Here is a 21,682-nt window from a genome sequence, read left to right on the forward strand (position 1 = left end):
ATTTAAACCCACTTACACCAGCTGACATCTTAAAGGCACTGTCTAAACAATCAAGTTTAGAACTTCAGCTATGGAAATTCAAAGAAAGGAATCTATAGTAGTGCTTCATGTCAGTACAGCAGAGAATTAGTGATGCATGAACCAGAGCTTCAAGTCAACTCTGAAAGAAAAGACCTACAGAGCGAGGACAGGCCCTGTGGCACTACCACGAATGCATTCATCAGTGCACAAGCAGCTGCGGCTCAGCCCTGGAATGAGATTTCCCTGACCTCCACCCACTGGTAGGTGGGCCACTTTGATACAAGACCTCTTCAGCAGAAGAGCATGTCTGTACTGAAACACAGGACCCACTTCTCTCATGGTGAGCACAAGAGGACTAAGTGAAGGGCTGTGTAAAGTTTGCAATTGTTTGGCCACTCTTAGTCTCTGTCAGCTTTCTCCCTCAGTGATGTGGACACAACTCAAAAGATCTGAAAACACACAGAAAAGCTTCACAAGAACACGTTAACTACAAATAAGGACTCTGTTTTAACTGTCTGCTGCCAATTTCCATCATTCCCCCCTAGAAGTGGAGTGTCTCTAGACTATCAAGGACATGTGTTTTGTTCTGTTTGGGGAGAGGCTCTTCCTCTGAGGCCAGGTTGGCCTCTACCTTGAGATACTCCTACCTCAGCCTTCGAGTGCTGAGATTACCTGTGGACCTACCACACTTGGCTATACTTGACATTTTAAAAAACTAACTGAAGGGCTGGCAAGATGGCTCAGTAGTCCTCCAACTTCCACATGAACCATGCACTCAAATCAAAGAGGGAAGAAGCTGTGTGTCTAATGCATGTAAAAACCCTTCTGAAGTTTAACTTCTACTTCCACCATTGGTATTTATTATTTGTTTGTTTAGACAAAGTCTAACTATTTAGCCTTGTTAAAGTTCTTGACTGGCCTGGAACTTACCATGCAATCAAGCTAGTAGGAACTCACTGATCTGCTGGCCTACTGCTAGGATTAAAGATTAAAGGTGTGTGGTACTGCATCTGGGGATTAAATCCAAGAAATGTGAAGTGGCATGTTTGCACTAGGCCTACTGGGGTGCCGTCAACTTACAGAATTAAAATAAACGCAATATATACACAAATCTTCCTAATTTGAGAGTGGAGAAGAAGTATCTACAAGTGTATTTCCATCTTTTTCTATTTGTTCAGGCACAAAAAAAAAAAAAAAAAAAAAAAAAAAAAAAAAGTGGCTTCACTTTCCTCAAGCTTTGTGGTCCTGCTCCGTGCATCCTCACTTCTGAGGTAACTCAGTCGTGCTTCAACTGACCTGTCTACAGCATTCTAAGAACATAGGGCAAACATCTGAATATACACACTCTGAACCTCTCAAATTCATATGATTTGAAAGTATTTTAGCCACAATACTTAAGAACCTTAATTTCTAGAATAAAGTATAGAAGTAGAGGTAGGCAAGAAAATCTCAAATATCAGCCAAACCCTTCACACCCTTAGAACAGAAGGCACACTCAGAAAGAGCACTGACAGCAACTAGCCTGGCTGTGGAAAACAAGTGTGCAAAGTTTGGGCTGATAGTGACTGAATGATCCAAATGAATAACTCAGAGGGGAACCAAGATATAGGAAAGTAGGCAACACTGGAAAACATGTAGAGATGAATGTACCAGCTCGAGAGTCGTCGCTTTCAGTGAGTTCTCCAGTATCACCTGTCCTCGGTGTACACTTAACAAATGTCACACAGAGTGATTAATCAATCACTGTTGAGGGAGGATATAACAGAGAGGTTGACGGACATCTCATTGCACACCTCTGCAACACCGTTCTTTAAAACAAAATGTCACCTTTGGAAGCTATCTGACTTCAAGACTACATTCTTTTAACACACACTAACTAAAGCACATCTATAAAGTTGGGGAAATAAAATATCAATACCATAGGATTGTGCTAAGTCACAAGCTGAAATAAAATACCTGCAACAAATTTAACTTTGATTTAGCATAGACTGTATACATATAATAAATAAATGTGTATATACGAAGCCTCTTATCAAACCATTAAAACAAAAAACTAATTTTTAAAACTGGTTAGGACCAAGCACAGTGATATATGACTGTTTGTTACTCCAACCTGGGGCAGGAAGAAGCAGCCTGGGTTACATAAGCCAGATGCTCTTCAAATATAGGCAAATAAAAAGCAAACAAAAAACCCAAAAGTGGCCAAAGACATTCACAGGAGATTAAAAGAATAAACATACTGTGGTAGACTGTCTAAAGGTGCTCCTAAGTAATTCTGCACATAATCTATCTACCTACCTACCTACCTACCTACCTACCTACCTACCTACCTATCTACTTATCTATCATCAGTGTTCTCTTCTTACACTGAGGGAGTCTATGTCACCTGAACAATAAATCAGACTGGAAATGATGCTGTCCACTCCATGCCTTTAATCAGCCAGACAACTTCTTCCATCTTGGGATTCTCTTTTGTGAAGCAGCCTATGTAACAACAGGGAAGAGCCAAGCTCTGACTAATGCATAGTCAAAGTTCCAGAATGTCACCAATGCCCAGGCATCTGAGACATCCCTGCCCCAGCCAGCTGCAGCCTGTGGAGACAACTATAATGCTCTCAAAATGCAGGCTGGCTTGACTTCCTGGTTGGCCCACATGAAGGTGAAAGGTGCTGGCTGCTGTGCCACTAAGTTTTGAGATGGCATCTTTATAAATAGCTGAAATATAATGTCAGTTCAAGTACACAACAAACTTACACATGTATATATCAGAAAAGTTTGATCATTAACATTATTCATGATAGAAAAAAACCTAGAACTCACAACTACTGTAACTTCAGCTCCAGAGAATCTGAACAGCCACTCCTAGACTCTGTGCACACCTATACTCAGGTGCACACACGTGGCACACACATATACATATATAATCAAAACAAAATATAAAGTCAAAATGTTTTCCTAGTTGCAACAAGAAAAATAAGAAAGAGAGGCTAAAGAAGATACAGGTAAATATGAAGATGGCGCTCAATTCTGCAGCCCCTGGGTAGGTTTCCATATCAACAGTAAGTTTCATAATTGTGCAGAGTACACACATTCCACTCACCTGCGTGTTACATTTTAAATATACCTCAACCTATTAGCAATGTCTTAGGTTGTGATTCAGGCCCAATAGGCCTAATTAACATAACTTAAATGATATAAATACTTTTTAAGTATTCCAAATGTTTTTATTTTAAAAAGAAAACCTTTTGTATCAAGGTTGTTTATATTGGACCCTTTAAGGTTCAGCATATTACTTTAACAACCAAAATTAACTATCTTAAAGTGCGGTGGGTGAATGTCTCCCTTTTACTGAAGTGACTGACTCAATTTAACAATCATAAATAGCTGGATTTTTAAAGTCAGCTGTTCAAGTTCATGTCTTTTCCTCTGAGCATATGACTGGCCTCTAAACCATGTTAAGATGAGATACATTTCATGATCTTACATGGCTTCATCACCCTGCTCCCCTCCTTCAAATGTCAGCTATGTAGCGTGTTAAAATCAAAGTCTCTCTTGGTTAAAGTCTAGAATAAATGTGGTGTAAACCACATTATGCGCCCACGAACAGGTGTATTAAGTTTTTTAAAAGTCAGTGAATATACAATTTTGATTCATATTGAATAAATTCCACTCAAAACACGATTTTACTCTTGTTGTCCTTTTGATGTACCAGGGATTTGATGGATAAAGTTGGTTTTGTTGTTGTTGTTGTTGAGTCAGTTTGGTTAAGTTAAAAAAAAAATCCTGTTAGGTCAATTCCAGGTTTTCAGTTTGAGGACTCACAGGAATACTTAACAGACCAATCATTTCTATTAGACTTTAAATAACAATTTAAAAAAGGATAAGGGCCTCCTATTTTGGTTTATTTAACACTAATTCACTAATAGCTATTATCCAACGACCCACCTAATAATTAGGCACAAAGTTATTTTCACTGCAAAGACTCTTCCACAAGTACAGCACTGATTTGTTCTAATGAGTATTTTTATTCAGTATCCTTTAATTTCTAAGTTTAAAAGGTCAAAACCCTGATGTTTTCTAAAGTGCTGCTGGATTTGCGTATCATTTACCTTCATCACTGCGTTCAATCAAGAAAGAATGATGAATGGATCAATAATCTAAACCTACCTAAACTCACTGTCAGCATGGATTCAGGACATACTAACTGGTGCTAAGGCATACAATAATTTCAGCTCTTATTAGTCCTTTTCAAACTCTAGCTTGTAAACTCATTTTTATTGAGATGACATCTTTACCATTCATCTCAAAAATTAACATTGCAACTTTTATAATTCAGGAAGCTTGTAGATATTAACTAGTCTTTCTTGTCTGACTCAATGTTCCTTAACTAATGAGTTAAAACATGAGAAGGAACTCAAGAGTTATTTGTGCTTGTAAGAAACATGCAAATAACAAAAGCTACACTTTCTCTTGATGTTCTAATGCATCCAGTCAGCCCTTCACCACACTGCTAGTGGCCTGCAGTGATGCTCACAACTCTCTCTTCTGCAAGTAGTACCATCTCTTCTCCAGCAGCTCTCCTCGTCCATAAGACTAAAAGAGCCGTGAAAGTGGCCTTACAATGCTCATTGCATATGACTTTGCTGACACTACAGCCAAACCCAAGAGACTCACTACGTGACCGTCTCACCAAAACAAGATGAATAGCTTAAGATGAAGTTAATTTTTAAGATATATAGTTAGAGACAAAAGGTTTTCAATAGTCATTGAGTATTCACCATGCCCCTAATACTGTGCAAAATAGTGCAAGGAGAATACAAATGATGTTCTTACTGAAAGGAACTTTTTTCTCCTTTCTATGGTAACATTAAATCATCATTCACTATGGGGGCAAATGAGCATCAAAATCCAAATGACTATACCTTACAAATTCAGATGGTAAAACAAAACAAAAACCCATAACCAGAGACCTAGTCTCTTTGACTATTTTTACTTTATAGATGTAAAACTTCAAAAAAAATGGCTTCAGTCTGTTCACTCAACTGCGCAGTCCTCAATAAAGTTTAGCAAAAGACAGTTTTTAATGTTATTAATAGAGCCTATATTGACTAACCTTCAGGTATTTTCCTGAAAGGGGTGTACCTGGCATGGTTCACAACTGTTAAGATACTCAGGACGGTATCTCCACTTTGAAATTCATACAAGAGGAATCTCAGGAGCAATAAAAAGGGCTTCTATCCTTACACTGACCATGACCCAAGTGGAGATGAACCTCAAGGCATTTGGATTAATCCCTGCATGGAGTTGAGGATGATGTGATATGTTAAACATTTTTCTTAGGATAGTTGGCTTAAGTTTTAAAGTTTATAAAATTCAAATGCTGGCTGACTAGCAGTTCCAGATTTAAATTTTCTTCAGCAATAAATTATGTTTGACAACAGCCCATTGTCACAAATAAATAAATAAACTGTTACCTGCTCAAATAGCATGAAGTTTTATACTAACAGGAGAAACCACCAACAAATCTGATCAAAATCATTCTAATCACCGAAGAGAAATGCATGCAAGTTTTTTTTATTTATTTCATTGAAGTGCTAACTAATTATTAAAGGAAGCCTTCCCAACTAGAGTCACTTTCTTAATATCATAAAGCATTTGCTAACAGACACCCAATTCTCAGAGCCCACTAAAGTTCAGGTTCTTAACATGAAGGTCAATGACCTTTTATCATTCTTTGAATTAACTTTATCCTTGAAAAGGATTTTTGAGAAACTCTTTTGAATATGACTTTCTCAATATTTTGAAGTCTGACACAGCCAGTAAACAATTAAGGAAACAAACCGAAAAGGATACAGCTTGGTAACCATCGAAACACTAGAGCTGTGGTTCTCACCCTCCTAATGCTGCTGGAGCCGTTTACTACAGTTCCTCATGTTATGGTGACCCCCAGCCATACGATTATTTCTGTTGCTACTTCATAACTGTCATTTTTGCTACTGTTAGTAGTCATAAATGTGTTTTCTGATGGTCTTAGGCGACTCCTGTGAAAGGGTCATCTGTTGCTCCCTTCCCCCCAAAAGGGTCATGACCCAGAGGTTGAGAACCACTGCACTAGAAGAAAGCAACCTGGGAGAACTCAAAGAAGCTATTCAAGATTTCTTAGCTATACAAAAACACACATTCACCAACCAAAACTAGTAATTCCACACACACGCATGAAAACCCCAAACATATCAAACAGTACATTCTTAGGACTTTCCTAAATTCTTTCAGCTCAGGTGTCAACACCCTCTTTTTCAGAATTGTGGGTAAAGTATAAGGACTGGTATTCAGATCCCCAGCATCCTCCTTTGTAATCCTACTTTGCTGGGAAATAGAGGCAAGGAGGAATCCCTGAGCTGCTGGCTAATTAGACTAGATCAATCAGCAAACTCTGGGTTCAACTGAGAAATCCTGGAGTATTGGCAGTGGGTATCCAAGGAAAACAAACCTTTAGTTTCTGCTCACACATGTGAGCATGCATACACATGCATGTACACACACACCACATACCAAACAAAAGAAACAAAGCAAGTAATTACTGCTAGGCATGGTTCCAGCACTTGGGAGGTTTAGGGGTAGGAAGGGGGAGTGCTGAAGCAGGATGGAGAATTCAGGCCAGTCTGGGCCATCTCACAAGTTCTAGTCCAGCCTAAACTGCATAGTGAAATCCTGTCTGAAAACACAAAAGAATCTCTCTCTCTCTCTCTCTCTCTCTCTCTCTCTCTCTCTCTCACACACACACACACACACACACACCCCTTGTAGTGGGCAAAGAAGACACCTTGGTGGTGCTGCTTTTATATCAGCCAACAGCAGAGCAGATGGCAGTCCTTTGTGTATCCTGGATCGATGGCCAAAGCTGTCCTATGCCTAGAACTCATAAAAATCAAATCAAGTCCAGGCAGCACAGCATAGGAAGAGGCAGACAGACACAGACCTGCCCTCTGCCCTCCAGTGTACAGCACAGGTTGGGGGGGGGGGGATAGAGGATGTCACCCAGGGGCCCAGCAGTCACGTGGCCAGCCTGTGGGAGGCAGGGAGGGAACAAACAGGACACAGTACCACACGCATGAGTATGTGGTGGTCAAATGGGAGAGAAAGAAGTGGAGCAGCTTTAGCTTTATGAAGAGAGATAGAATTGGAGACTTGTCTGTTGTGGGGTGGCAGAGGTGATGCCCACCCCCTGCCCCTCACCACCTCCAGGAGTCGAGAAAATTGCCCACAGGGTCATGAGCTCAGGGTAGCTATCCTGCCCTTCACTTGGGAGAGAGAATAGGCCTTGCACCTCACCTGGTCAGCTCAGTAATGCTGGCCCAGGTCAAAAGAGGGCGAGGGAGAGTGGAGGAGCCAGCTCTGAGGACAGAGCTAGGGAGAGCTGGCCCTGCCACCCCACTACTGTGAAGTGGTAGTGGGGGATGCCCTCTGACCCCTCACCCCTCGAAGCAGTCAGGAGAGCTGACTCCAAGGTCATGAGAGCCGGTGAGCTGGCCCTGGTGGAAGGGACGTGGATGAGCAAACCCCAAGGGAGAAGCAGAGCAGGCATACCAGGAGGCGGTGGGAGTGCAGTGTGTGTAGAGGTGGCCATCACCCCTGCACCTCTCAGTCTCTCAAAATAGCTAGAACTGCAGGCGTATAGCATGGCCAACACCACTGTAGTTCCTTACCCAAAGCCCAGCTCTTGAACAGTAACTTTTTAAATTCCATTATCATTTATCTCCCCAATATGTCCCCATGCCCTGCTTCCTATATCCTCTGTGTCTTCTGAAAGATCTAATCTTTCAAGGGTTATCTAGAGAAAAGAATGACTCCAGCTAAAAGACTTGGCTTTAAGATCATTTGTTATCTGGGGCTGGAGAGATGGCTCAGTGGTTAAGAGCACTGGCTGCTCTTCCAAAGGACCTAGGTTCAATCTCCAACACTTACATGGCAGTGCAAAACTGCAACTTTGGGCTTTTGTGGGCAAATGGTATGCAGATGTACGTACATGCAGATAAAACACATAAAATAATAAATTAAAAAAATTCTTTACAAGATCACTTGACTCCTTGTTATCTTTCCCCTTCTTTTTTTGCAGGTACTTCCTGCTATAAAGAGAACAGGCAAAACCTTAGGTGCTAGACTGAACCTTACTTATTGCCCAAATGTTCTGCCTTCTCTTCTAACCAAAAAAGATGCGCAACAGGAGCAGGAATTCTACAAAAGCTACAATTCCACTTTACTAAGACAGGTTAACTAAGCTGTGACTGTAGCAATACAGAAAGCTCACCACCTACGCCAAGTCAGGACACAGACACTTAGGTTCCATTACAGTGTGGGAGACAGGAACTGGAGAAGCAGTGATGAAAATGGTCAGATGGGTCCTCGCCTACTGTGTACTGAAGACCAAAACCCCTTTTACCTATAATAAAAGCTGATGCAAATGCACCTTTTGCGCTTTTTAACATAAGCACTTGAGATTTACTTTCAAAACATAGCTCAAAAGTGCTGCTTTCTTTTAAATAATTCTACACTCACTGCTTTTACTGTGGACTGCACACGGTTAAATAATTTACTTTCATAAATAAACTTGTGAGCATGATCTTTTTCTTCCATGTCATTCAATTTGGCCTCATGCTTTTCTTCAGACAAATCTGACCTGCAACAAAATAATGTAAGGCATGCATAATGCACACTTCAGGAATAAGTTACTACGCATTTTAATTTTTGTAATGTTGCAGACAATAATTCACCCTCAACATTAGTACACGCACACATGCACGTATGCGGGCGCACACACACATACACCATCAATTGCAACATTAGATACTGAGAAAAGGAGAGAACAAGAACCTGCCAATACTTTAGCTTAAAAAAAAATTAAAGTCTTGTTAAGTTGAGAGGACTAGAAATCATTTTGAAAAGCCCATACTAGGGGGGAAAACTGTTTAATTAGGAAGGGTTATAAGTTTATAAAGCTTAGGAAACTCATCAACTTGCTTATCAACTGATACTTTAGAATTTTACTAATATGAATAAAATTTGACTCCTCTATCCAAGACCATTTCTTTTGATAAGCATGAGCACACAGTAATAAAAGAATAGTTTTAAACTTAATTTATGGCAGTGACAGGCAATTCACGCCCACAGCTTTTTTACATCACCAATTCCAAATTAAACTTTATACAAAAGTCTTCTTTCCACATCTGTGTGTGAACTATTATTATTTTCAACACCCTCAATTCAAAATGAATAGCAATATACAAAGAATGTCTTCTCATATTCTGAAGTTATAACTAAAAAAAACACATCAATATGAAGAGGCCTCAACTCCTTTCAGGTACTTTATGCATGTTCCTCAAGCCCTTTGTCTTGGAAACAAGACAGTGATCACACATACTTTAAGAATCTAGTCACCTCTAGAATTCTGAATCTACTCTAAGAGCATAGCTGTTCACTCAAAATCCTCATGTTGGGATGATGTAGTATCTCCAAACTCAACATTATGAACTTTTTACAGACAAATCTTAGTGAGAATACTCAACTAGATTCAACCAGCTTTTCTTCTCAATGGGCTACTTCTTAAAAGGCCCAAAATTTCTGAAAATTCACTCTTATCTTCAACAAAAAACAAAACTTAAATCAATTTTTCTTCTTCCCCTACATTAAAACAATCAAGATAACTAGCTATCATCTAACTAGCAAGATGACTTCATTAGAGTGGGCTGTGACTAAGCATTTTGGTGGGCCAATGAGTAAAGACTTAGAAGAGATGACTAAGAAGCAAATAAAATTGGTGGTGCACACCTTTAATCCCAGCATTCAGGAAGCAGAGGCAGGTGGATTTCTGAGTTCGAGGCCACCCTGGTCTACAGATGGAGTTCCAGGACAGCCAGGGCTACACAGAGCAATCCAGTTTCAGGAAGAATTAATTAAAAAAAAAAAAAAAAAAAAAAAAAAGGTGAGACAGACATTTTCTTTTAAACCTGCCTTACAGGCAAAAGTACATAAAAACAGACTTTGGAATCAGGCAGATCTGAAGACCACTGAACTAAAATATGCTTTGTCTATGAAACAAAAGACTACATCCCATTTCCTCAACTGAAAGGTAAGTTATTGCAAAGTGAGACACTGTTGAGCTTACACATATCACTTGAAAATTCTGTTAATGTTTCCTACAACATATTCCACAGAGGAAGGGTTACAGATGATATGGCTAACTTAATTAGTGCAATTCACAGATTTGCTTATCTTAAATGATACAAATTTGAATGGACAATTGGTACAGATGTGAATAAACAGACATTTACTAATTTATGTTGAAAAGTATATTCCAAAATGTTTTGATGTCTCAGACTAAGAAAGCATTTTTCCAAACATTCAAACTATAAAAAGTGGTTCGATATTTTGGCCAGCCAACAACACCAGTAAACAAATTTACTCCAAGTTCCAGGAGCTTCTGTAACAAGTGCCCCAAGTCTCCCTATACTTACTCCCAATAGACACAGAGCTCTTTTCTTTACCCCATGTCCTGCCATCTCTATTCATTTCTAAGTTTCAGGAAATTATTCATGGCAGAAGAAGGTGAAGTGAGAAGCAGGACACACTGTTAACCCCACCTGCCAGCCTGGACTTCATAGCAAGCTCCAGGCAGAGAGGGAAGAAAGAAGGTTGGTTCACACTGAGAAGTAACTCAGTCAGAATCAGCAGGGCGGTCCCTATCGTGCCCCTTTAATTTGGGTGTATATGTTTCCAGGCCCTGTATTGTTTGGATGAAACATGGTAGTGACAACAGGCTAAATAATAAGACAATTCAAGACTTTACAAGTTCTTCATAAATGAAATAGAATAAAACCCGAAATCAACCACTTCAGATTTTTCTCTCCAGACAACAGAGCCAAGTCATTTAACAAACTGGCTTACAGTGTACTCAGGTAAAATTACTGATCAAAACCTGAAAGGGATGGAATCTGATCCTGGCCTGCAATCCAAGTGAAGATACAAAAAGAGTTATTTTTACATGCTGGGCTCCGGTTTTACAGAAAACAAATGCAGTCCAGAAAGAAAGTTATCCTTTATCATGGAGTAGAGGAAGCAAGGCAGCATCCTGTAACACAGGACAATGCACCAGTAGTCTCTCTAGACTTCAGAGTCTAGAAGAAGAGTGTAAGCACAGCCATAGACATTGAAGAGTTAAGAAAAATATATCAATCAGAGACACAGCAGTAGTGATGTGAATGTTCACTCTAAAACTTAACTTTCCTGTATGTTGAAAACTTATAGCACAATCACTTAGCAGAAAGAAGGCAGATCTACTGAAATGCAGAGGCTTTTAACTCAAAGCAGCTGCAGTACTGTGGTGTCCTATGATTTCACTTTAGAAAACATCAACTTTGGTATTAGTTATTTCTGAAAACACTGATGTACTGGTAAATATTAATATAGTACAGTGAAGACTATCTTATATTTTTTTCTATACATTCAACACTTTTGAGAGCATGAAGACTGAAGTCAGGAACACACAGGCTGCTAAGACAGTTCTACATCCATAGGTTCAGAGGCAGAGAAGGGAAACTTCAGTTTCTAATGCTTGGTTGACAACCGACTGTCTTCACGCAAACCACTTATAATTTGGAAGTATGTAGTCCTGCCTAGTCTGGCCCAAAAGCAATGAAAATCCTCAAGGAAAAGCAAAGATTCCAAGGGCTTTAATGGTAGATTGTATCTGCCTCAGGATTTATCTTATGTTTCATGAAAGCCACAATGCCTACCAGAAGGGAACAGTGACTACAAGTGGGCACAGATTCCAAGCCATCATCAAATGCAGCCACTCAAGCACTTCCTATTACATGTACTTCTAACTCAAGGATCACAGAAGCTCCCGGCCAGAGAGTGTAGATTACAATGAAATCAGTGGTAGTGTCATCCCACCAGGAAGTGCTGCCAGACTGCTACTGTTAATGATCCCAGTCACGGGGGCTTTAAAAGATCTGGGAAACTTTCTGTTCTAAAGCTGCTTGCTTTTGCTAACCATTCTGTCTTCTTCAGAAATGAGGTCAACAGGTTTTGTGTGTGTGTGTGTGTGTGTGTGTGTGTGTGTGTGTGTGTGTGTGTTTGTGTGTCATCTGTAAAGTGAAAAAAAAAAAAAAAAACATGGGAGACCTCAAAAAGACAGGAAGCAGTCCCCAACTCCTAACAGCTTACTTTCCAAGGCTTATCACTCCTTTGAAAAATGTTTGCACTAATTAACTTATTTACACCATAGTTTCAGCTAAAGCCTAAAGCTTTAAATTCTCAATTCCCAAATTCTCTCCAGAGAGACACCCCTAAAAAACTGTACCACAAGAACAAGGACATCTCCTCCAAGCAGTGCTAAGGGGTGAGCTCCCACAACCTGTCAGAAGCTAACAGGAAAGGGCTGGCTAATGTAACATGCAAGTGTTTATAATCACAGCAAAACTATCCAAGGACTACATACAATGTCAGATAAAAGGATAAAGTTAGACACATGCCCATTAAACTAGCTGGTCAACCAAATGTCTGGCACCTACAACAGTCTCAACTGCTGCCCGGAATCTCATCAACTCAACTGAGAAGGGAGAAAATAACTGGCACAAAAGGTGAGATTATAACCCCAAAGCGTTGCTAAGTTATCAAAATAAAAAGTACTTAAGTCAATAACCTCATATCCTACCTCTTACAGCAGTTGGTAAGATATATAACTTGGGGGAAAAATTTAAAAACAGGTATAACTTGGTGACAACTCACTTCTGGCAGCCATCTGAAGTCTCACAATTCAAGAGGTACTCTAAAATTTATAGAAGCAATTCACCAGTCCTTTCACGAAAAGGATTCAGAAATGGGGAGGGGATGGCTGAAGGAGGTGTGGGCAGGCCAGATTTGGTTTGTAGAAACAGGCAGAGAGAACATTTAAATATTATTAAAGGTTCCAGTCATTGCTGCATGGTAATCTGAGCCACTTCCAAGCTAGTGTGTGTGTGACTGCTGTTATTTATTAGCTTTGGAGAAAACTGTTTTCAGAGTCAAAAGTAATGACAGGCAACAGGCAAGCTACACGAGCTCCCTTGTAAAAAATTTTCAAGAATGATTATGAGATGGGAGGATGAACGGCATGCCTATTAGTAAGAGCTATGAAGAGAAAAACTAAAGTGAGCACAGTATTCTTTTTGTTTGAACTTGATTTCTCTCATTAGTTCTCTTCCAAGAGATTCACACACACAAGTCAGAGATTCACACACACAAGTCACCATGCATGGTGAGGTTCAGGGACAATCCCTTTACTACACCTACCTGCTAATTAGAATGTTTTAACATTCCAAGCATCAACATTTCATCAAGAATAAACAAACATTTAACATTACCACTGATAGATGGAATATCTATGTAAGTAGGCCTTAGCTGTGGACACTTGCAGATCAGTGTATGTGAATTAAAATTTAAGTGGAGCAGACAAAGTTCAAAGACAAATATATCTGCCTGTTTCCGGACACAGTAGAATAGAAACAAGATAGATAATAAATAAAAGAAAAAAAGAAAAAAAGAAAGAAACAAGATAGATTTCCATGGATAAAAAAAAAAAAAAAAGTTATGCTCCTCAATTCCTAAAGCCATCTAAGCCTTCTCAGTACTCAGCTTTACTATGGGGAAAATGACGAAAAGAAACTTTAAAATCGCCTCATCATTTATCTGCAATCATTAATTTCAGCTTCTGAAATTAATTCTCTTAGCAGTCAACAGCCTTCCATTTGTAAAAAAAACTTAAAAAAAAATGTTACTTTAAGGAAATATCTGTAAAATTACTCTGGAAATATTTCCAGTTTTTGTTACACCCCGTGCTATCTTCATCTGAAAAAACACAACTTTCTCTTTCCATGTTGTTCAGTAAATTCTAGCAGCTTTCATTTCTGGTCAATTTCAGTTTTAATCTAATTGACTGTTTCAAAAGAACACTCTATCCAGTTCCTAAGACTTCACAAATATTCGTAGGTTCGTATGTAAACTCCACCAACATGATCTTCTTCTCTGGTTCCAAATAACATAATGATCATTTATAAAGCAAATCTAATGTTAGAAAAAAATCGAAACCTCTAAAATAGAAGGAAAACACCGCACAGCAGGCTACTGTAGCTCTCTGCTTCTCAATGGTTTTCCTTGAGTAGGCCCCTCTGGGGTTCAATAGATACTGCAGCATAAATATTTTTCTTAAAGTACAACTGAAATCCGATACTTAACATCTAAGTTCCCCCGCATTTATAACCTATATATTTACTAACTCTTAGGAAGATTCTCTGTGCATTTCAAATGGTAAGACACATACCCTACCGTTTAATTAGGTCTAATTACAAGTAAGATTAATTCAAGGTTGATAGGGCAGCCAGAGAAATAAACTAGTTTAAAGAGGCGCGCTCGCGTTCTCTCTCAATCTCTCTTTCCCTGAAGAGAAACTAAAAAAAAAAAAAAACAAAAAAAAACTCAGGTTGGGCCAGTAGGGAGAAAGTTAAAAGCAATCTCCCCATCTCTGTGTTCAGAGTTGGGTTAAGTCCCTAAAACCTTCAGGTCAGTGAGTGCCATGCAGCGTGTGCAACTTCGGCACCACAATCTAGACTCCCAGCACTGTGGTACGGTTTGTTCTTTTCTCCACAGACCTTCCTGCAGAGACCAATAAAAGAACTCATGCTACGCTGTCGGATATTGTGGTAAGAACGAGGGTGAGAGTTCGGCTAACAGAATAACGATCTCGCTCTAAAAAGCAACGCAATACAACTGTGCAAATAGCGTGGGGAGCTGAGAGCGCTTAAGGGCCTTGGGGGGGTGGGAGGGGGGAGACACTTCTGAAAATACTTGGTGCTGGAAAAACACGAGGAGGCTACCACTGCGTTCGCTTTCGGGATAATTTTTCCCCCTAAATTCTAACACTCCACTCTCCAAGAGAGGCAAAACACAAGGGGAAAGAGAGCATGAAACTGGGAGGCTGAGCGGACCAGAGATTCCAGTCACCTCCAGCGGCCAGAAGGCAAACCCGGGGCTGCTCGGATGGCAGGAAGAAGAGAAATGAAATAAAATGCAACAAGGCGCAAAGCTGCGGCGGAGAGGGCGTGGGGAAGAGGCCCCCGGAGCAAGCCGGGGCGCGGCGGGGAAGAGGCGCCGCGCGGGGCCGGCCCACCCCGGCGGCCGAGGACCGAGGCTCCGCTCCCGGGCAAACTTCGCCAAGCGGGCAGGGGGCGCGCCCGGCCCGGTCCGACCCGGCCCGCGGGAGACGGGGTGGGATCCGAGGAGCTCCGGACAAACGGGGACCACCGGCTGCCTGCGGGGGAAGGGCGGGCACACTCACCACGGGTCGAACTCGTGGATGATGCTCTCGAAGCGGATGACGGCGAAGAGGCGCGAGCTGAAGCCGGCCAGCCAGGCCAGGAAGAGGATGGTGAACGAGAGCAACGACTGCCACCCGGCCGGCTGCGACAAGCCCCCGGACAGCCCCGCGGGGGGCCCCGGCTTCGGCGCCGCCGCCGCCCTGGACGCGCTCTGGGCTCCGGGCCCGTGGTGCCCGTGGCGGCTGTTCCCCAGAGCCATGAGGCCGCTCCACGGGGACGAGTTGAGGGACGACTTGTGCTTGCTCTCCGGGGCCGAGGGCTCCGCCATGTTGTGCCCCGGCGGCGGGTCTCGCTCGTCCTCCGCGGCCACCGCCGCCGCCTGGAGCGAGGGGTGCTGGGCGGAGACCCAGAAGAGGAGGAGGAGGAGAGGAGGAGGGCGACGGCGACGACAACGAGGAGGAGGAGGCGGAGGAAGAGCTGGGCGCGCTCCCGCCCTCAGCACCGCGAGGCCGGGACACTGGGGGTGGAGGCGGCGGCGGCAGCGATCCGGAGTCTCCGCCTCAGCAGCGGCCGCGACCGCCGCGGTCTCAACCCAAAAGGCCCCTGCGCCCCACTAGCCATCCGTGTCCCCCGTGCGGCTGAGGAGGCGGCGGTGGCGGCGAGAGCCGACGGGACGAGGGCGCCAGAGGAGCGGTGGCTCGGAGCGGCAATGACATTCCCCCGCCCGCCCCGCCGCGAAGAGCACAAAGGGGGAGGAGCCCCCTGGAGTCCAGGCGGAGCTCAGGCAACCTTTGACTCCGCCCCCTCGCCCAACAGGAACTGGCCCCTCCGCCTGTCACAGAGCGACAGGTCCGTTAAGGGGCGTGGCCGAAATGGCGGCGTGTGCCAATAGGAGCGCGAGCGGGGCCTTGGGCGGGGCTTCGGCTGAATGGCCCGTCCCCCCTCCCCCTCCGCCTCGCGGCCTCGCGCCTATTCGCCGCCGGCCGCGGCTACGATTTCATTGTCAGTTGAAAGACGCGGTTTAGCGCGCGGGCCTGTTCGGGGCCCTAGGGAAGGGCACCAGTAGGTTCGGCTCGCTTCCCCGCGTGGATTTCCGACTCGAGGAGCAGAAAGCCCCACGTCCCAATTGGCTGAAGGGACGCAGAGAGCACGGCCCGCCCGGGTGCTCGGCGGCCGTGACTTTTAACCCGCTCAGCGCGGAGCGCCCGCCACGTGACTGGGCGCGCAGGCGCGGTGCGGGGCCCTGGGCGCGTGGGTCCAGCCTCTGGGTTGCCTGTGCGGAGTAGCCAGGTCGTCTCTGTCCCCGCTGTGCTGCCCTGAAAACTTGGGGAAGGCAGATGTCGTCCGAGCTGCAGTCAGGCGGACACACACACTCTCACACAAAGAATGTCACCTTTTTCCTGTGTTTTCCAATCGCCAGGACTGTTTTTTTTGTTTGTTTGTTTGTTTTGTTTTTTTTGCAGCTCAATCTTTGACTGCAAGAATTCATTATTTACACCTACCTACGTTCGGTCACCAAATTAACTTTTCCTAGACTGTATTAGCTATTGCCCAATTCTCACTAAGGCAAACGAGCCAACCGAAAACCCCTGTGTAGGAACTTTTCCTTGTCTGGGGCAGTGCTTATGCCTTTTCCTCCTTCTACAACTAGCTCCGCCCATCCCCAAAAGGACAAAAGTCAGAGCTAAAGATCTGCAGGATCGTTGAGAGACTGCAATTCCCGCGATAGAAGCCCCCCTGGCAGGTACAGAGGATATTGTTTAGACAAGGGCCAGTTTTATTGGTTTCTCATGTACATTCACAACTATCCATCTTGTTAGGTAACACCGGAATTTTTAAAAACGTGTGTAAAGAAGATTTAAGTCCTGTAAATTTGCAAAATAAAATTGTGTTTCGTCGCTCATTGTCAAAGGTTAGGCAAATGAACAAAATGTACCTAATAGGTTCAGCCACTCCCAACCTTGTGATTAACTTCGCTGGTTTCCTTTTAAAAATAAAGACTCTCATCAGAGAAAATGAAAAGCTTCCCAGATATAGACCTCCTCACCACCAATTTAATAGCCAACATTTATTAAACATGTAAATTTTAATGAGACTCATGGGAGAATATTAACTAGTCCCTTTGAACAAAGAGAGGTGATATACCCTTTCTCAGAAAAGTGCACGTTAAAATGGCATGGCACTTACTTTTACCCATGTTTCATGAACCAATGTCATATCAATCTGAAATAACAGAATTTATCTGGTGACTCTTGGCTGTTTAATGGTGGGAGGCCACGTCTGAAAGAGAGTAGAAACAATTAAATTATAAATCACAGTCACCTGTGTGGAACCATCCTTTCATCTTTGTGTGTGAGAGTGAGATGGAGGTCAAATTACATGCTCAGATGTTGCTCCTTTTGGTACACCAGGTTAGCTCCCTGTCTTACCATAGAGCAATGTTTCTCAACCTGTGGGTCTCAATCCCTCTGCCAAACCTCTGTCTCCAAAACTATTTCCATGGTGACTCAGGACAGTAGAAAAATGACAGTTATGATGTAGCAACAGAAATAACTTTATGACCGGGGGTCACTATGACATGAGGAATTGTATTAAAGGGTCACAGCATTAAGAAGGTTGAGAAGCACTGTCATAGAACATTGGGATTATAGGCACCTGCTATGATATCCAGCCTTTTATGGGTTCTGGGATATCAAACTGAAGTCCTTATACTTGTGTGGCTCGTTAATATAAAATGAGCTTATCTGAGAACACTATGGGACATAGTGTTCAGAAACATAAGGAGGAAACACAGGATCATGATGTGGACAAGGATCAGTGAGATCCTGGAAAAGCATGAGGACCCACGATAGCAGGAAACCTGAGAGACCTGGCTCCTGTCCTCACAACCACATCAGTCAGCCCCAGGAAAGCCTATCCTGTAAACCGTGGCAAACACTAGAGGAACAGTTCAGAGAAAGCTGACGAACAAGAGGATGGGAGTCTTACCTGAGGAAGCAGAACTACAGATAAGGATGGATCAGAGGAAGAAAAGAAAGAGAAGCAAAGGCCCTGTGGTGCTGGAGAGGGGAATGTGAGGAGCTCAAGAGAAGGCTGGTATAGCTGCCACACAGATCAGAGAGTGGAATGGGAGAGGTCATGCTGAGGGACACTGTACATTGTTTTAACTTGAGAGTGTTGGGACGGTTTGAAGTTGGATGTAGAGTGTGTTTAAGATGTCAGGTGATCCAGTGTGTGCTTCAAGAAGACTCCAGGGGCTATAATATAGAAAGTGCTTTCAGAGGGAATCAGTAAAAGCACATTTGTAGATAGATGATCTGAGAGTCCACAAGTTTATTATTCCCAGACCTTAGAAACGGTCAGATATTGCATGCTCTCAATTTACAGCCATTCCATGTAGAAAAAAATGATTTCCAATCTGTTCAAGATACTTCTGTGTGTGAGCCACTGTATACATGAACTCCCTGGTTCTTAGGTGCCTATATGGCCTTGTTGAAGCTGAAAAGTGAACCTTCGTCTTAGCAACCGGAATTTCACCAGTTTCCTTTAGCAAGTTTAGTGGTTGGATTGGATCACTCATCACTCACACAGCCGGAAGGAGACACCATAGACTACTTTCCAGAAATCTGGCACCAAAAGTACAGAGGACCAAGTCAGATCAGGAAAAAAAAGTGTCAGGGGCTGGAGAGGGTGAAGCAGAGTGGGAAAAACCAAATCATGAGTTTGCATCAGCTTAAATCTCCTGCTAAGAGACCATGGTATGAGATGGATCTGAAGATACCACCAGGCACCATCCTAAATCCGTTCTCCTCAGGTCCATTTGGTGAGTCACTTCACCTCCATGCCTTGGTGTTTATGGACTGTCCCTTCCTAGAAGGGTTCTGTTCAGAAGGAAAGAATGAGCACATAAAAAGAACTTGACCCAGTGCTTGGTACGACGGGGAACAGTCGCTCTGTATTTGTTATTAGTAGTGTCAGTAGGACTACTGCCTTATGCAGGCAGATAGTAAGGCAGCTCAACTTCCCGAGGATCAGGAAAAGAATCTCCCATGACACAAGCCTGTCTGAATGTTTCTATGTTTCCTCTGCCCAGGGAGTGGGCAATCAAATAGAACCTGCATTTCCCCAAACACCTGTACATACACATATGCACAAGAAGCACCATGTGAAAAGAAACCATTGTCTCCGGCCAGCAGCTCATGGGATCTGAGGCCAGCCAACAGCTACAGTAGTGAGCCAGAAAGCAGGTACTTTCACTTTCAATCATGAAATGAGTACAGTCCAGAGAAATCCAGAATCACAGGCCTTCCATAGAAGCACAAGGATTTCTAATTGTACGAACTACAAAATAATAGTTATCTTCTTCAGCTTTTAAGACTGGGGGATATTTGTTACACAGCTGTGGCTAACAGTTACAGTGAGATTAAAGAATGACAAAGCCTACCAGCTACCTTTCTCTCATGCTCCTCAAAACAGTCTGAATAACCAGCAAGTATTAAATACCCCAACCATTCCTGTGTCAGTTAAAGAATATCCTGTGGGGCACTTGTTAGTTGGAAGAGTAGAGCTCTTGGGCAACCAAATCTACATACTTTATTGCCCCTTTTTGTGGTCAAACAACGTGGTTCTAAACGTAGGCCATAGCCTTAAATGGATGATTCTTAAAAAGAAAGCATGCACGCAGTTAATAGGTGTATGAGAATATTCAGGGTCACTAACCACCAGAGAGATGTAAATCAAAGCCCTATACCACTTCACCTCAGTAAGGATGTCTGTCAGGAGAAAGACAGGAAAGGATGGTGAGGCTGCAGAGCAGAGGAGGGACTCCCAGGGCAGTATTGATGGTAATCCTGTATGAGATGGAAGTGGGCACCTTAGCTTCAGTCCTCAGATGTGAAAGGGCCGTGAGAGCCAGGACTCAAGAGCTGAATTCCAAGATAGGCTTTACTAACAGGTCAAGTGACTTGGGGGAAATCATTGAAGCCTCCTGTGTGCACAGGAAAAATAAACAGAGCTATGTTAGCCTAAGTTCCCCAGGCCTCTGCAAATCTGTGGGAGTGTTCCATGCTGCTTTAGGACGGGAATCTAGAATGTGGGACAGGGACCTTCATCGTCTGGTCTCACACAGTATTAGTCAGCTTCCATCTTTGTGCAGAGATACCTAAGGAAATTGACTTAGAGGAGAAAGGATATCTCTTGGATCATGGCTTCAGAGGTGTTAATCTATCTAAGATCAACTGGCTCTGTTGCCTTTAAGCTATAGCAAAGCATCAAGGTAGATGGACATGGCAAAAGAAAGCAACTTCCTTCATAGCAACCAGGAAGCAGAGGTGAGTGCAGGAGAGGAAGGAGAAATAGGAGGTGCCTGAGCCAAGACACGCCCCTCAGAGATACATCCAATGAGCTACTTCTACCAACTAGGCCCCGCCTTCCAATCATCCATTTAATGAACTCATTATTGAAGTTAGCACTTCTGTGATTCAGTGTGATTCAGTCACTTGTCAATAGTTCCGCCAGCTGGAGGCTGAGCCTTGAATGCATGCTTTTGTGGGGCTACTTCCCGTTCCAAGGCCCTAACCCTGGGCTTAGTGCATAACAGTTGATATTTCCTGAATGAGCTTGTTTCTACTTTGGGTAACACATACACAACGAATAAAGTGACGAGGTAAAGTCAGTCCTTCTCCTCAACCTCTTGGGTCCCATGAGGGGACATTTCTAAAACTTTAATGGAAAGTTACACCGGAGGGGGGGGGGGTGGGGAGGAGAGGAGGGGAGACGCGGAAGTGGAAGGTGGTGACTCACACCACAAAGGCAATATCTAAGCACTGTAGGGAATATTAAAACGAATAATAGTAATTTACAAGCTGATAGAATTGGGGTGGGAAGCTGTCTTAGGGTTTACACCATGACCAAGGCAAGTCTTATAAAGGACATTTAATTGGGGCTGGCTTATGGGTTCAGAGGTTCAGTCCAGTATCAAGGCAGGAACATGGCAGCCTCCAGGCAGGCATGGTACAGGAGGAACTGAAAGTTCTACATCTTCATCTGAAGACTGCTAGCAGAATACTTGCTTCTAGGCAGCTAGGATGAGGGTCTTAAAGCCCACACCCACAGTGACACGCCTACTCTAAAGGCCACATCCATTCCAACAGGGCCACACCTTCTAAAAGTGTCACTCCCTGAGCCGACCATATACAAACCATCACAGAAGCTTTTTCTGTGAAGGCCCACAGAGAAAATGCTGTCAGCCAGGTGGGTATTGTTACTGCGGGCTTCAGATCAACTCTAGCAAGAAAGCATCCACAGACAGC

At 43.1% G+C, this 21,682-nt stretch overlaps 1 protein-coding gene across 1 annotated transcript in view; it reads right to left on the minus strand.

The window, feature by feature from the left end:
- The window catches only part of Stt3b (STT3 oligosaccharyltransferase complex catalytic subunit B), a 66,890-nt gene extending 50,578 nt beyond the window's left edge, over positions 1-16,312 (minus strand). Inside the window, exon 1 of the mRNA XM_034483820.1 lies at positions 15,392-16,312. Coding sequence (XP_034339711.1) covers positions 15,392-15,699 — 308 coding nt within the window. The 5' untranslated portion in view covers positions 15,700-16,312. The remainder of the gene's footprint in view (positions 1-15,391) is intronic.
- Positions 16,313-21,682: the final 5,370 nt, after the last annotated feature.

The sequence above is a fragment of the Arvicanthis niloticus genome, chromosome 21, assembly GCF_011762505.2.
Source record: "Arvicanthis niloticus isolate mArvNil1 chromosome 21, mArvNil1.pat.X, whole genome shotgun sequence".
Lineage (NCBI taxonomy): Eukaryota > Metazoa > Chordata > Mammalia > Rodentia > Muridae > Arvicanthis > Arvicanthis niloticus.